This window comes from Pimephales promelas, chromosome 2, assembly GCF_988280905.1.
Source record: "Pimephales promelas chromosome 2, fPimPro1.hap1.1, whole genome shotgun sequence".
Classification (NCBI taxonomy): domain Eukaryota; kingdom Metazoa; phylum Chordata; class Actinopteri; order Cypriniformes; family Leuciscidae; genus Pimephales; species Pimephales promelas.
This window is the reverse complement of record NC_142770.1, coordinates 1,857,937-1,875,128: the sequence shown is the minus strand read 5'-3', so window position 1 is coordinate 1,875,128 and position 17,192 is coordinate 1,857,937. Positions and strand designations below refer to the sequence as shown.

General features: G+C 33.3%; 1 protein-coding gene and 1 long non-coding RNA gene across 5 annotated transcripts in view; one reads left to right on the top strand and one right to left on the bottom strand.

The window, feature by feature from the left end:
- LOC148995691 (uncharacterized) overlaps positions 1-17,192 on the top strand; it is an 81,988-nt gene that overhangs the window by 58,612 nt on the left and 6,184 nt on the right. For 2 of the 4 annotated variants that reach the window (XR_016169438.1, XR_016169441.1), the window contains exons 2-4: positions 7,400-7,646; positions 13,502-14,555; positions 15,132-15,243. This is a non-coding gene — a long non-coding RNA (uncharacterized LOC148995691). Of the gene's footprint in view, positions 1-7,399; positions 7,647-13,501; positions 14,556-15,131; positions 15,244-17,192 lie in introns of those variants that run through there. The other 2 variants (XR_016169440.1, XR_016169439.1) reach the window with 2 other exon arrangements.
- On the bottom strand, positions 14,237-16,783 carry LOC120486437 (class I histocompatibility antigen, F10 alpha chain). The gene is made up of 5 exons (XM_089133807.1): positions 16,513-16,783; positions 15,542-15,820; positions 15,108-15,407; positions 14,810-14,935; positions 14,237-14,545 (listed from the first exon to the last, which is right to left on the bottom strand). The coding sequence occupies exons 1-5, from the start codon at positions 16,628-16,630 to the stop codon at positions 14,361-14,363; spliced, it is 1,008 nt and encodes a 335-aa protein (XP_088989933.1). The 5' UTR covers positions 16,631-16,783; the 3' UTR covers positions 14,237-14,360.

Sequence of the window (17,192 nt, the reverse complement as noted above, 5' to 3'; positions counted from 1 at the left end):
TATTCATAAGTTAGCTGTGTGTGAGGAACCGACCAAAATTTAAGTCGTTATTTACTGAAAATGTTCCAGAGAGAATTCATGAGCAAATCAGATGAATTGATCAATCCGGGCTTAATGATTCATTCTCAAAATGTAACTGATTCAGTTAAGTTTGACCACAGGAGCCAAACTACCAATGCAAATTTCTATCTTTGACAATAAAAGGGATAATTAACACCCAAAAATGTACTTTAGGTCATTATTTACACACAAGTTTTTGGAGGATTTTTATTGTTTAATTACCATTGGACAAGAACTGGAGCTCCAAAAAAGCATAATAAAAGTCAAACGTTAGCTATGTGTGACGAACCCACCAAAATTAAGTAATTATATACTGAAAACATATTTTGAGTCAAATGTTTTTGATGAATCTCGCCTAAATGATTCATTCACAAAATTAACCGTTTTTTTTACGCAATATTTCGGGGTATAAAAATAATCGAGAAACACTCAATTAAATGTATTTTATTTATTTGTTTTATTTTCAATGTGTTCATTTTTTTTTTATCTCGTCTCATCTAGGGCACCAAGTGAGCCAAAACTAGCAAAAACACAAATACAGTTGTGTGACAAAATGACTCACTATTATGGGGACCAAGTCTGGTTTAGGAAAGCGGAAAATGAAATTTGTTGGCGCATACAAAGACACAAAAGACGTTTCATAATAACTGGACTAATGCAACCCAGAAACATAAAAGATGAGAATGTCATGTTCTGATCAACTGGGGCGGTTATTGTGGTGTGTGAACGGCTCTGTGTGTCGTAGAGCAGTGTATCCACACACACACAAGCCAGTATTGAGTATCGACACACTCACGAGAGCTTGTTTTCTGCCTGTCGATCCGGCCTAAAACTGGACCCTAACTAGGGCACACTACACTTAATGAACACTATGTGGTGATTCATTATATACAGTATATATATATATTTTCTGCTTTCCTAAACCAGACTTGGTCCCATAATAGTGCGTCATGTCGTACAACTGTATTTGTGTTTTTGCTAGTTTTGACTTGGTGCCCGAGATGGGATGAGATTAAAACATTAACACATTGAAAATAAAATACATTTAAAAAATACACTTCAAATGTTGACTACTGTGTCTGTCTGTCTATATATCCATCTTTCCGTCTGTCGGTCCGTCCATCCATCGTAAAGTGTCGTGTATGCAGCAAAGGCTTCTGGGAAAGTCCAGATGCAGACTGTTTAATTGTCATCTTTAGAGATTCCCTAAGTGCTGCTCTTTTGAGGACAGAAACAATTAGAGTCGAGGCCGCTGGTTTTAGGGAGCGAGTGCGGTGTTTTTGGGCAGCTGGAAGGGCATCGGTGTGAATGGATGATGAATCGTCTCATTAATTCTTCAGAGAAGAGCCCGACACACACACACACACACACATACACACAAACAGAGGGCCGTGTAGAGCACTTACAGTTTTTTGGCCTGTAATTACATGACGGGACTCAGCCGTAGCTGTTTTATTTATTTAATTTTCTATTTTCTGTGCAATTTGAGCTTCACAGTGACAAAATCTCACGCTTATTATAGGCAAACCATCTTATTATGTTTCCGTGAAATTATTTATTTTTTTTATGTTGTGAAACGACTGGTGATTGCGTACATGACAGAAATGTTGTTATAACATTAGCGTTGATTTAGTCTCATAATCACATCTAACCCAGTCCAAGACATATCTAATAATGCCGAAACACATATATATTTACTGTATACTTATTATTATTTAAATAAGTTACATTATTGTAATAATTATACAATTTATTTATTATGCATTTATTTCATTTATTGCATTTATGTCATTATAAATTAATTGCATTTATTAATTTAATTAATTTAATAAATTAATTAATTTATTAATGCAGTTATTATACCTATTATACTCTAATATATAATTATTATTGAGTAAATGAAATAAGAAATACATTTTAAAAAACGGTTGTACAAATAAGTATAATTAAATTATAATTAAAAATATCATGTTAAAAAATAATTAGAATTATACGTTGTCATTTATTTATTTAAATTATTATGAATGTAAATGTGACTAATAAACTAATAATAAAATAATTTTAATAATAAATACAATAATTAATAATAATAAAAATATAATAAACAGAATAAAAAATTATATTTACTTATAAATAATATATGTATATTTTTTTTTAATTTAAATTATTGAGCAGTGATTTCTGGAAACACTTTTGAGCAATGATTTAAAGGGATACTCCACTTTTTTTGGAAATAGGCTCATTTTACAACTCCCTCTGGGTTAAACGTTTAATTTTTACCGTTTTCTAATCCATTCAGCCGATTTTCTGATAATATATATAATGGATTATAAAACGGTAAAACTCAAATGTTTAAGAGGGAGTTGTAAAATGAGCCTATTTCCAAAAAAAGTGGAGTATACCTTTAAAGTCAATCAATGCTACTGTATATGGTATTTATTTATTACAGTTATATTTTCTATATATATATATATACATTTATTTATTTTCTTTTTATTATTTAAAAATACTGCTCTTTCAACTTTCAGAGTTAACCGGCATCACATCACTTTTATTTATATCCATCCATGGAAATGAGTTTTATTCTATTTTGATAGTAAAAATGAAGACGTTGCCGTGCCAGCATGAGATGTAATGATCACGCTGAATATTTCTCATGCTTTGACATCTAATATTTCCATCCCGTCTCGTCCAGACGTCTCACTGACTAAATATCTGAGTGACACGCTGAAGATAAATAGGTGATCAAATGAAAGGAAAAGCTAAAAACGTCTTACGCTCTCATTAATTCAGCGGGAAATCGACACCTGAGCGAGATTGATGGTCATGTGACCTTTGGCGACGCCGCAGGGTTTCCCAGCTGAAACAGCAGGATCCAGATGATGATATTTCTGTATGCAAATCACTGTTTGTGTAGCGGGAATGACATCTGACGATAAACCTGGAGAAAAGAAGGAAAATACAGAGGAAAACTGTAAAACCTGACAGACATTTCATAATCCTAATCAATGACAAACTGTTCAAATACAAAGCTAACATGTTTCTGATGTTAGCTACTCTGCTAATCAGGGTATTTCTGTGTATAGTTTTCATACAATAGAGATGCAATTGTTTATATATGTAATTAGGGTATTTTATTATGTTTAGCTGATTGTTTTTGTTCTCCACAAAGTGGGAGACACAAAAACACGTTCGTTTGAGCGAATTATCGCCATTAATATTAAGAAAACGGATGGAAATTCAAAGGGCAAATCAATCATAATCAATTTCAATCCATACCTCAATCTAAGCTGACAGGAGCTGACCTTTCACCCTCACTATTGTGACGCATTGACGTTCAACTGACCTAATTTCCCATGAGCCTCTGCAAACATCAACAACTCACCTGATACATAATTAGGGGGAAATTAAGCAAAAAAAAAAAAAAATATATATATATATATATATATTGTGCTTCCCAATTGACGAATTTTGGTGTTAGGTTACTTTGCAATACAACGTTTATTAAAATAACCTAAAATAAAACATGTACACATTTACTAATACAAAAAGTTATTAATGATCATATCTACAATTTAGAATAATAAAAAAATGATAATAATTACTGATAATAAAAATGATTAAATAATTACAGTATGTATGCATTTATTTAAAAACAGTATGTAATTATGTTTTAAATATGACTCATAACTTAGAAAAACTTAGAAATTTAGTTTACTTTCAAAGAAAAAAGTAAAAGTTTAAGTAAACTTAAGTAAACTTTTAGTTTTTAAAGTAAAAAGTTAGTTTATGTAATTTTTTTAAAACTTAGACACTTAGAAGTTTAATTTTTAAAGTAAAATGTAAGTTTATGTATAGTTAAGTAAAAGTTTATATAAAATACATATAAACTTAGAAGTTACATTTTTTTAAAACTTAGAAACTTAGAAGTTTAGTTTTTAAAGTAAAATGTAAGTTTGTGTATAGTTAAGTAAAAGTTTATGTAAAATACATATAAACTTAGAAGTTACATTTTTTAAAACTTAGAAACTTAGAAGTTTAGTTTTTAAAGTAAAATGTAAGTTTGTGTAAAGTTAAGTAAAAGTTTATGTAAAATACATATAAACTTAGAAGTTAAATTTTTTTAAAACTTAGAAACTTAGAAGTTTAGTTTTTAAAGTAAAATGTAAGTTTATGTAAAGTTAAGTAAAAGTTTATGTAAAATACATATAAACTTAGAAGTTACATTTTTTTAAAACTTAGAAACTTAGAAGTTTAGTTTTTAAAGTAAAATGTAAGTTTATGTAAAGTTAAGTAAAAGTTTATGTAAAATACATATAAACTTTAAAAAGTTTACTTTTAAAGCAAAAGTTTAAAATAAAATTCTATGTAAACTAAAACTTAGAAACTTAGACGTTTACTTTTAAAGGGGTAATTGATTATGATTTCACTTTTTTAACTTTACTCAGTGTGAAATGTTGCTGTTTGATCATAAACAACATCTGCAAGGTTATAACGCTCAAAGTTCAAAGCAAAGGAAGATATTAGCTTTTTAAGGACTACAACAAACTGGTCGAGACTACACGAGCTTCCTCCCGGGTTACTGACATCACAAACCCTAAAATTTACATAACCCCGCCCCCGGGACACCATTTATAGATTATCAAGACAGAAAATGCTAATCAATGACACATCAGCTACATAAATTCATCAACTAACCATTCAGAAATCTTTCACTTCTTTGTCTGACTCATTTTGAAAATAAAAAGCGAAACGTTTTTGTAATGTTCAGTGTGTGTCTATGTGAGGTAATCGGAGCTGCTAACAGACACGCGCACACACACAAGCTCTTGAAGCTCCGCCCTCTTTGCCGGAAGCAGCAGCTCATTTGCATTTAAAGGGATACACACAAAAACGGTGCGTTTTTCCTCACCCTCAAAAAGTGACATTTTGAAAATGCTATATAACAATATCTGGGGTATTTTGAGCTAAAACTTCACACACACACTCTGGGGACATCAGAGATTTATTTTTATACCAACCCTTTAAGTTTATCAGCAGTTGTCCACTAGTTCAATCAACTTCTCATTTTCTCAAATCTACGACGATCTTCTTGGTGGACGCCGAGCGATTGTGCTGACGCACGACTCTGACCTTTCCGAGCCGGTCGTTAATTTCCCCTCAGATCGTCGGGTATCTCTGACGAGTTAAAGTCTAAACGCCTCCCGTTGCTTGCAGAAGTGCTGTGAGAGTTTGTCAGCTTGTTTTGGCCAGTGATTCATTTCATTTCGAGCGCCGGCTCGCGTTATTAAAGGCCTTTCAGTTGTTTCAAAGGTTTCCCTTTTCCTCACAAGACAGTCTCATTTCTGCCTTTTGTCCTGGACGGTATTTACGGCCATAATTGAACAGCGTCGGGTCCGCGAGTTCAATTGCAGTCAAAGGGGCTGGAGCCGGCGGATATGAAAAATGGGGCTCTTTTAAATGCTAATCAGCGTGGTTAGCGCCTAGCTCCTGCTTGCCTGGCAAAAATAATTGTGCAAATATACATGAAAAACTGCAGTCCTTATTTAAAGATGCGTCCCGTCGGCTTTGGGAGGGCAGTCATGCGCACAATATCCCTTATTTTACACTTCCACACTTAGCAGAAGACTTTGAGTGATAATTCCTGTCAAATATTTATCATTCTGAAGAGTTTTCGCTGTCCTGTTAGTGGGAAATGTCCAAATAATAGCCAAATGTGAGGATTATTGTAATTACGGATCAAAAGAGACTCAGCGGCCGGTGAAATTAAATATATTACCATATTTTTGGGGGCTTTTGTGAGAGTTTGCTGTATAACTAATGTCTGAGGATGAAACCCAACAGAAAAATTATATATGACCTCTTTATTCGGTTTAACCTCGTATTTCTCTTGATCTCTCAGGCGTTTCGCATTACATTTCTTAGGAGACATAAAAACAACCCAAATAAGTCAGTAGTACTAATTGATCTTGGAAAAATCTGATGAGTTTAAGACATTTTAGATACAAACATCTCCATTGCTCTCCATTCAGTCTCACTGCAGTCTAAGAGGAACATCTGCCATATTATAAATACATGGCATTTTTATTTTTCGTTTATGCATTAAAACAGTATTTATTTTATTATTAATTAAATTGTTTTATTTATTATTAATTATTTAGATATATAATAGTCATATTATACAACCTTGTTTAATTGTTATTATTATTTAATAAATGTATTTATTAAATTATTATACATATTACAATTGTTAATTATTTAATCTTTTATTTCATTTAATTTGAATGATTAATAAAATTTGAATATAAATATTATTTATTTATTATTAATATTAATTATATTATTATTTATTAATATTTATTTATACAATATTTATATTATACAACCTGACAAATTAAGCTGAAATATTATTATTATTATTTATGCTTTTTATTAAAAATTCTGTTTATTTTAATGTAGTTTAGTATATATTAATATATATTATTTCGTATTATAATTTATTATTCATTAATAATAAGTAGGGCCTACTTAAATTTTAAAATCGTATTAGACGACATGACAGCTACATAAAGGTTAAAATATTAGTATTGTTTAATTAAGTGTACTTAATAGTGACATTTATTTATTAACTATTTAAATTAAATATATAATATTTATAATAACTATACAAACTGATAGCTACATTAAAACCTAAAATAAATAAACTAAATTATACTTTAAATTAAATTTAAAATGAAATAAATGAAAGTAGTAATTGTAATTATACATATTTCTAAAAACCTTTATTTTACCTTTATACCTATTATTTTTATTTTATTATTGAATTAATTTAGGTCAGTGCTCATTTGCATAGTTATATATAAGTATTAAATTTATCAAATGTTTGTTTTATTTATTTATTTATTTATGCTTTTTTATTAAAAAATCTGTTTATTTTATTGTAATTTATTATGTATTAATATATATTATTTCTTATTATAATTTATTATTCATTAATAAGTAGGGCCTACTTAATTTAAAAAAAATAATAATTTTAAATCCTATTATACGACATGACAGCTACATAAAGGTTAAATATTATTATTGTTTAATTAAGTGTACTTAATAGTGATATTTATTATTAAAAAATATGGTCTACTTTAGAATTAAAGGAATTAAACTATTAAATATCTATCAATGAATCATATAGTTATAATAATGACACAACCTGGCAGCTTTACAGTAGTTCTCAGCTTGTAGTGTAACTAATTGCTTTCTTTAACACTATCTTGATGGTAGTTTGACTCTGGTCAGTGTTTTTACCTTTAGTTGCTCTCTTCCCTGTGTTCTCTCACAACAGAAGCCAAGTGTGTTGACGGGCGGGAATCGATTGTTCTTCTCCGGCTTCACAAACGAGTGTGTCGCTGTTCCACGAAAGAGCATGCTGGGTGGAAGAAAGAAAACCAGGAAAGAAATGCGGCAGATTTAAATGGCTGATAATCAGACTGGAGAACACCTGCGTCTCGCTGATAAGAGCAGAACAACAGAAACCTGATGAAACGATACGGTAAACGGAGAGAAGAAACAAATCGACCGCAGAGGAGAATGTGAGTTAACTAAATATCTCTATTCAATAGCAGAAATGCATATCGAACAGACAGATTATTCCAAATCACCAAGAAGATATCATAGTAGACTTGTGATTTCATAAATGATATAAGTTTATGCTTGTTATTTTGGGTGTTTCTAATCGACATCAGGATGTTTCAGCCAAGAAACAAACTGAGGCGTTTTAAATGATCATCCATCTAACTTTTAATGTCATTTACGCAAGCTATCAACACAGATAAGGACTGTGCCAGGTGTATTGGTTAGTATAATTGTGTGTCATCTGCATAAATATTGATAGGAAATTGTTGAAATTCAAAGATGGAGCGGATAGGGAGTATATATAAAGCAAGATCGGACCCAAAACGGAGCCCTGCTGCACCTCACATGCAACGAAAGCATTTTCAAGATTTGTTATCACAACATATTTTCTTTTGTCAAATCAACTTTATAATAATTTATTTAGTTGAGATAATGTATTATTTTGAGTTTCTGATGGTTAAATTAATATCCTTCATTGTATTAACTCACTTTTTCCAGTTCGAACAACTTAAAATTTTAAGGCAACCCAGGTTACTTACTTTTTTAAGTTAAACCAACAATATTTTTTTTACAGTGTAGTAATCACAACATTTTTTTTCTTTTGTCAAATCAACTTAAATAATTTATTTATTTCAGATAACATATAATTTTGAGTTTCTGATGATTAAATTAATCTCCTTCATTGTATTAACTCACTTTTTCCAGTTCAATGAACTTAAAATTTTAAGGCAACCAGGTTACTTACTTTTTTAAGTTAAACCAGTGTGGAAATGAAGAAAGTTCACCGGTTTTTACAACGAAACTCCTCTTAGTGAGATAAGACTCGCCAACCTCGTTTTTAACCTATTTAAAAGAATGCATATAAATTCATGATTTGTATTAATTTTTAAATAAAATAATTATATATTAGTTTATTTGTGTGTATGCTATATTTTCATATAAATAATATATATATATGCTCATTTATTATTACTTCAATTATTTTATTTATTATTAACTATTTAAATAAATTATATACTATTTATATCCAAACTGACAGCTACATTAAAAGCTAAAATAAATTAATTAAATTATACTTTAAATTAAATTTAAAATGAAATAATTTGTAAATTGTAATTATACATATTTTTTAAAACCTATTATACCTATTATTTTTATTTTATTATTGTGCTTATTTGCATAGTTATAAATAAGTATTAAATAAATCAAATATTAGTTTTATTTAAATGCATATTTTTGGGCGTGAAACATGAAAATTTCCCGTTAAATAACTGTGCGACTATGGATAAATCATATTCGCCAGCGAAGTTATTGGTTAATATTATTTTCTCTACCTATACACCAATTTACTGCCTTGAGTACCCAGAAAAGCACTAATTATAAATTTAACTAATTATTATTATTATTATAGGTTGCATTGAAATTATTATATTTGTAAGATAAACTCTCCTAAAGTGTCGTATTTTTCTTTAAGCCACAACTTTCCAAATATTTGTGTGTGCACTAGAACTAAAAAAAAAGACTTTTTTAACTTAGTAAGTTAAAAAGCAAGAAATATGTACTATATTGGCCAAATATGTAAATTTCTCAACCGAAGTCGCCTCGTAATAACGACTTTGAGCTTGTAAATAGCATCTTCCCATGAGGACTTGAATCAGCTGGAAAGTCATTAAAGTTATTGCGTTTTGATGAAAGATTATGAAAACAAGCATTTCCTCCTTCAGAGTAACACCCAGTCTTGATTCGGTTGAAGTGTGTGTGCTGGATAACGGCGGAGGGTTTTATTACGGAAGTGAACTGGATGAGTTTTGATGTCTTGTTATCTTCCACATCAGCTTGAGGAAGGGATCCAGCTCTCTATTCTCCGCACCAGTGAATCCACTCCATGTTCCAGACGTCAAAACTCCCTCCGTCTGTCACTCGCCCCAAACCGCTGTCGTTTAGCGGTGCCGTCACTGGGGTTTATTATTAGCTTCAGGTTCGCTAACACCCGTCACACAGCGTCTTTGTCCTGAGGGCAGAGTTTCAGAGTTAGATCTGAATTAGAAATCACAAAACATTGTCCTTTTTTTGTTCGTTTGGAGATACTAAAAAGGCCCAAACTGAACCTGAATCTCGAGCTGGAGCCTAGCGGTTAGCTTAGATGCTAGTTTTGCACGTTGTTAGCATTGAGTGTCAGTTTAGCATCAACTTTTTCATTGTATCTTAAAAAAATGTGACATTACCCATTACTTCTATGTTGCTTCATTTAGCATATAGGTATAATTGTTCTCTCTACGTCTCTTTATGTCCATGTTAGCGTTAGCATGAGTATTGTTTCTTCATTCAATAGTCTACTGTCTGGTATTTTAGCACAAAACGGCTTTCAAAGATTAAAAAACAGACAACGATTCATTGCTAGCTTCTTTCAAAGCCTCTAAAATGTCAAATCAATCTGGAATAAGAGTATTTATCTTATCAAATGTAGCTTTTAGCTTTCCAGAGAATTTACGAATGTTCATTTTTTATTCTTTATCTTTAAATAATTTGACATCTATTTTTTTTATATATATATATATTTCCCCATTAGCTTGCTAAAAAAGCTAGCTTTCTTATTTTAGTCAGCATGAGTGTTGTTTTCATTTTAACACAGTCTAATGTGTGCTGTTTTAGCATTAGCATTAGCCTAAAGGCCTCCACTGATTAAAAAAAAGACAACAGTTAATTGCTAGCTTCATTCAAACGCCTATAAAACATCATAATCTATCTGGAAGAAGAGTAATAAACATACATTTGTGATTCTGTCACGTTTCAGCTCGTTCTGAACAGTTGTGCGCGGCGAGTGGGCGAACGCTGGGATGTTTCCCAGAGATTTCCCGTTTTCCACTCAAAGCCGCCCGTAATGAAAGGATCTTGTATGATCAGGGAGATTAGCATGGCAGAATCTTAATTCGCTTGTCGGGGGGGGGGGGGATGTTTGGGCAAGCAAAGTAATTGTATGTACACTAATCAGCGTGTGGGCGCGCAGTTACACTTCTGCCTCTGTCGCGTTATTAATCACGACATGATTGGTCCTCGGTGAAGGGCGGCTCATGCTAGCGCGTACAGGTCTGTTGGGAACACGACTTTAGTGAGCAACACAAACCATCAGTCACCGCTAAAGCCACGCGCTACTTGTGGACCGAGGGGTTTAGAGGGAATTATAGCGGTGCTAGTGTGTTTGCTAACTTAAGAGCGTCTCTTTGCTAATATAAGAATGCTAATCTTCCAGCTATGCGAACTCAAATGCGTGTGCTATTGATTGTGCACATTTGTGTGTAGTATATGTACTTGCCTTGGTTTAAAAGCACATTTTATGGAAAGTCTAGCGCCTCCTTGAGTACTGGATGACTTATTACAATACTTTTTTTTTGTTTTGTTTTTTGCGTTTATTAAATACATATTTCATTGTGTTGTTTAGATACATGATGTATAGGATAGTGGGGCACAAGCTAACACTTTTTGACTTTGTTAGTTGTTAGTTGTGTAAATCCACTTTCCCACATTAATTTCCCATGTCTAGTACATTTATGTGGTTTTGTTTCATTAATACAAAGTATATTTTTTGTCTCTTGATTTGCCCTGAAATAATGGAAGTGACATGTGACAACATGCCCCATAGATGCAGCACATTATAAACTGAATATATGACAGATTATAATGTTATATGATTAATCAAAAAAAAAAATATATATATATATACAAGACAAACTAAAACTAAAACAAAAATATTTTGTCAAACTCGAGCGTTTGAGCAAACAAACACACATCCTCAACCCATGTTGCTCCATGACGTTCAGCGATCGCTTCGGCCAGGTGATTATAGCATAAGGGGGCGGAGCTTTCGATTCTAGAGAGCATTTGATTGGACAGATGATGTGAAGAGTAGCTGAAGTCCGCGGTGATGTCATAAAAATCCCTGATCCGTTTTAGCATTAGTGAGAGACTATATAAGTTTTGAATGCTTATATCTCCTAAATGTGAATTTTGTCATTTTTGAACACACCAGCTTATTCACAAACTTAAGCCTAACATATTCATACTGGAAGTTAAAAAAACATTTTGAGCAGTGTGTGTGTGTTGCGTGTCTCGTGTGCTCAGGGTGAAGCAGAAGTCATGTTGAGCGCTGGTGTTCAGACGAGCTGATGTGACAGAGACCCGTTCACAGCCCTGATTCAGTGTGTCAGTGAAGAGACTAATAACCTCCTGTGAACATCCCTCACAAACAGCCCTGAGCACACACACACACACACACACACACACACACCTGCTGAGAACACACACTGCCAGCGCTTCACACGTCACACTGTGCACTGAAAACTACTGAGGCTGACCAGGTCAGAAATATTACAATAAATTACATATAAACACTACCAAGATGGTAACACTTAGTGTAATCACTAAGATTTTTAATGTTTTTAAGAGAAGTCTCTTCTGATCACCAAACCTGCGTTTATTATTAGTTGTACGTTTTTATTTCAGGATTCTTTGATGAATAGAACACTCTAAAAAATGCTGGGTTGTTTTAACCCAACTTTGGGTCAAATATGGACAAACCCGAAATGTTGGGTTAAAAATGTAATGTAAAAGTTTAACCTAACGGCTGGGTTAGTCCATATTTGACCCAAAGTTGGGTTAAAACAACCCAGCATTTTTTAGAGTGAAAGTTTAAAAGAACAGCATTAATCTGAAATACAAAGTTTTTGTACATTAAACACCACCGTTCAAACGTTTGGGGTCAGACAGAATTTTTATTTTATTTTTTGGGGGGGAAATAAATAAAATAAATCAATACTTTTATTTATCAGGGACGGATTCATTCTTAATTATTGATTGGGTTAGGGTTAAAATTGACCAAAAGTTACTGTAAAGAGATTAATGAAACAAAATATTTTATTTGAAATTCTGTTTTTTTTTTTTTTTTTTTTCATCAAAGAATCCTGAAAAAAAATGTTTTCAACATTGATAATAATCATGAATGTTTCTTGATCATCATGATTTCTGAAGGATCATGTGACACTGAAGTAATGATGATAAATTCAGCTTTGATCACAGGAATAAATTACACTTTACTGTATATTCACATAGAAAACAGATTGACATTATAATAATTGTTCACAATATTCCTGTTGTATTTTTAATCAAATAAAAGCAGTCTTGGTGAGCAGAAGAGACTTATTTTAAAACATTACAAATCTTACTGATAAAAACTAGTCTGGTGTTCGTTCATTTGATAATTAAATTTGATATGAACTTTCGCATCTGCAATCATGAAACGCATGAAGTCATAATATCTATTAAAACTGTTATGTGTAGAAAAATGACAGAGACTGGACTCAGTGAGAACAGTATAGGAGTTTATTATTTAATATAATCAAAAAAAGTGGCAAGAGAGATAAAGTACAAACTGGATGAAACAAAAAGTGAATACATGTTGATTGTACACAGGCCGTCGTCAATTTTTATGCTGTTCTGTTAAACCACAAGATCTTTTCAATGAGAAATCATCAGACTGAGGAAACTTAAACTGATCCACATAAAAGGAAACAAGGCACATATATAGTAATTACAGATATAAAATATGTGTATAAACATCTGATTGAGAAGGCGGTCTCTGATAAAAAAATGGTACTTGAATTTTTTTTTTTTTTTGCAGTTAATATGAATTATTTTAATCTGTTGACAGTCCTAAAAAATAGTTGGTTTTGGTAAAGATTTGTAGGACTTTGTTTTCTGCATATATATATATATATTTACAATTTTTCTTTGTTTTTCAATTTTCCAAAATTCAAAGGAAAATTGAGGAAAACAACAAAAGTCTCTTTCATCACGGGCCGAACGGTTATAAGAACAGAAATAAATGGTTACGGTTGTATTTCCGCTTGGATTGGTTTGGCACATTATGAACGTTCTCAAGCCGGAAACCGCTGGAAAAATACCTGACTAATAACAATACGTGAAGAATAAGTGACGTCGCCACTCAGGATTGGTCACTTGTCTTTTGAAAATGAGGCCATATCATGGACTGGAGCGGTTCAGCAAAGAGAACGGTTTGGCCCGACCGTGAAAAAGCGGATCAAGTGATTCATTCTAAAGGAAATGCTAAAATGCAAAGATTAGAGATGGAAAACTTAAGAAGATTATTTTAAGGATGTGTAGGTGAGTCTTTAAACATTTACATTTATTCATGTAGCTGACGCTTTTATCCAAAGCGAATAACAATTGCTATATTGGAGCAACTAGGGGTTAAGTGTCTTGCTCAGGGACACATTGGTGTCTCACAGTGGATTTGAACCCAGATCTCCACACCAAAGGCATGTGTCGTATCCACTGCGCCACCACCACCCCGTCTAAAGGTCTTTAGATGTTTCTTGGACTTTACAAAAGGACTCAGTTGTCTGGAAGGGTTGGGAAGATCCGTCCACCGGTGAGGAACTGGGAAGGTTCTGGTCAGTGATCATGTTCATCTCTGAGGAGGAATCAGGAGGAGCCGCTGACTCACAGATACCGTCTTCTGTCGGGGACGAACCTTCAATAGAGGGAGTGGAGAGAAGAGGGTCCTGAGCCGGTGCCTGTTCCTGCGAGGGTTCACTTTTGAAATAGGTGGGCGTCATCTTGTTGTCTGTGAAGAGATAAACAGAGGTGTGTCATTATTAGTGTTTTTGTTCATCTCTGAGGGAATCAGGAGGAGCCGCTGACTCACAGATATCGTCTTCTGGAGGGGACGAACTTTCAATTGAGGGAGTGGAGAGAAGAGAGACCTGAGACGGTGCCTGTTCCTGCGAGGGATCACTTTTGAAATAGATGGTCTTCCTATTCTTGCTGTCTGTAAAGAGACCTAAACAGAGGTGTGTGCTTCAATGAAATTGAAAGAACAGTATCATAGGATTCACACATGATTTTACACACACACACACACACACACACAACCAACATAATTCTTATAAGTTGATAATTTTAGAGAATGAAAACATGATGGAACTGATAAAACAGCAACATGTTCACATTCACTGCACTCTTCTTCATGTATCGCCACACACAGAAACATGTAAAACATGTTTATAATAGGAAATATATCTCACAACAGGTCATTAGTACTTACAATCTATCAGTTTCTTCCAGAGTTTCAAATGTGCATACTGTACAATCAGTCCAATCAGTCCAACAATAACTGTGATGGTGATGATTAGAGTCAGATTCATGATATATGAAGCATCTGATGCAGATCCTAGAACACAGAGAAACAAAAACACAACACAAATATGTAAAAAAAAAACATAATTAACAACAAAACAAAAGCAAACCTAAAAACAACAACAGAAAAAAGTTAATCCTCACGTGTTTGGCCTCTAAGCGAAGTAGTATGTACAGGTAGAAAAATTAACCATGTTTAAACTCACCGTTCGTCTTGATGTGATCCTCAGTCAGAGTCTTCTGGATCGGCTCAGTCCAACTCTTGTGCTCGACCACACAGGTGAACCGGTCCTTCTTCCATTCGTCTGGACGGACATACAGGGCAACAGTCCTCTGGAAGGTCCCGTCCTCATTTGGTCGTGTGTCTCCAGACTCCACAAATGCACTGTAATCGCTCAGAGCTTGTCCATTCTTCCTCCATGAGATGTTTGTGTCTCTGTAGAGAAAGCCTGTGACGTGACATGTATAATTGTCTGGGTTCTTCTGCAGCAGAGACACTTTAGGCTCTAGAATAAACACAGAACAGAGAGACACATGCACTTTATACTTCTCTCAGTTTAACAATCTCTAATGTTGACCTGCATAGAGTTATCAAGCTGTTTATCTGGATCTCAAGAAAGTCTGTCCTCTGATACTGTACCTGTTTTCTTAAAAGTGTCTTTATACAGATGTAAGAACTCCCTCAGCCAGTAAACACACTCAAGATTGTAGTATTGTTTCAGAGATGTAAGCAGTGCTGTGTCTTTATTCCACTTCTCCACTGTGGGTATTGCCTGTGGTACAGGTGAGATGTATCTGTCCTCCTTCAGGTCCAGTGTGATGAAATCCTCTCCATCATAACCGTACTCATCAAACCCATCTGAGTCTCCAGTCTCATCATCATATTCACAGCCATACCTCCTCTGATACACATGAACACCTGAAGAAGAGAGTAGGATACTGTTCTTTATGTCTTCTAACGTGCAAACTAGTCATTTGATGTTGTTAAAAATAAACCCTTCAGGTTAATACAAGACTCCTCATGATCCTGTCAAGGCTTATTCTGAGATAACAACTGACTGGATAGACACAGTAGCTACACTATACCGCTTATTACATGGCTACTTGCAACATAAGTAAATAATTATCCATGAAATGTTGATTTGAGTTGAAATATTCTATTAGTGGGCGGGGCTAACGAGTTATTTTGGGGTGTTTTGCTTGTTTCGACTCTGAATGGTTAAATTTTCTGTACAGCATCATGGGTAATGTAGTTTTCAACATAAATTCCACTGTTAGATGATTATTTGAAGAAATAATTTGAAATAATGCGGACTGGCAGCTTCAGCAGACGCAAATATCGATTAACAACCTCAGTTCACAGTAGGTCTGCCTTTAACAGTTTAAATTAGTTAAATTATAATTAAAATTTATAGTTTAAAATTAATAAAAAATTATGAAGAAAATTAATTACGTTTTACTTCCAGAACCAAACTGTTGGACTCTATACTCATTATACAGCAATGGTATTAACCATGGTCATTATCGGGGATTAACAGAACTCAGATGTCACGACTGGCCAATCAGAATCAAGCATTTCAGAGGGCCGTGTAATAATGTATTTTCTCTCACCGTGTGTCTGATTGAATCGCTGCATTAGAAGAGGAATGTTGATTTTGTAGATCTGCTGCACATGTTTTCTGATCTCAGTGTCTTCCTTCCACATGTGTGTAGATGTATACTCCTTCATCCAGTCCTGTCTGGGAATCAGCTTCTTAATGTTACTGTCATAATAATCGATCTGTTCTCCATCCAGTGTCGTTACAGCAGAAAACTCTGGAGTTCCTGCGGTCGTCTGTCCGTTTATTTCAGTGTGTGTGCTGATCAAGCTGTGTAACTCTGAACAAACATTGAACACACATTCAACAACACTAAAACACACAACACAAAGCTCCAAGATAATTATTTCCGTTTTTTTCTTTCTTTTAACCCTTGTGCTGCATTAGATTTTTAACACCGTTGAGTGCATTAAGGACCAAAAATGGCCACATATTAAACATTGCCTAAAATATTATATATTATTATTATTTTCCACTTTTACCAAGTTAAATCTTTTAACCAGCATCAGTCCTCATCATAACTAACAAAAATGTATTCAATTTCAGGATTTTAACCCTTTAATTACCAGTTTTGTTTGCGAAACCATCGATTTGTATAAGAGGAAAAAACACAAAAATTCAATTATTTTCAATAAACTAAATGCAAAGAGAAAACTTTAGATTTGGATTATCACAGTCCCACTTTGCAAAAAA

What these genes read in the sequence shown, in the direction of transcription:
- LOC120486437 (XM_089133807.1), bottom strand. Translation starts at nt 16,630, where the DNA reads ATGAAGGAGTATACATCTACACACATGTGGAAGGAAGACACTGAGATC. An exon ending in GCGATTCAATCAGACACACG is followed by an intron (nt 15,821 to 16,512) that starts GTGAGAGAAAAT and finishes TCTCTTCTTCAG; the next exon opens with GTGTTCATGTGTATCAGAGG. An exon ending in CTGGAAGAAACTGATAGATT is followed by an intron (nt 14,546 to 14,809) that starts GTAAGTACTAAT and finishes ACCTCTGTTTAG; the next exon opens with GTCTCTTTACAGACAGCAAG.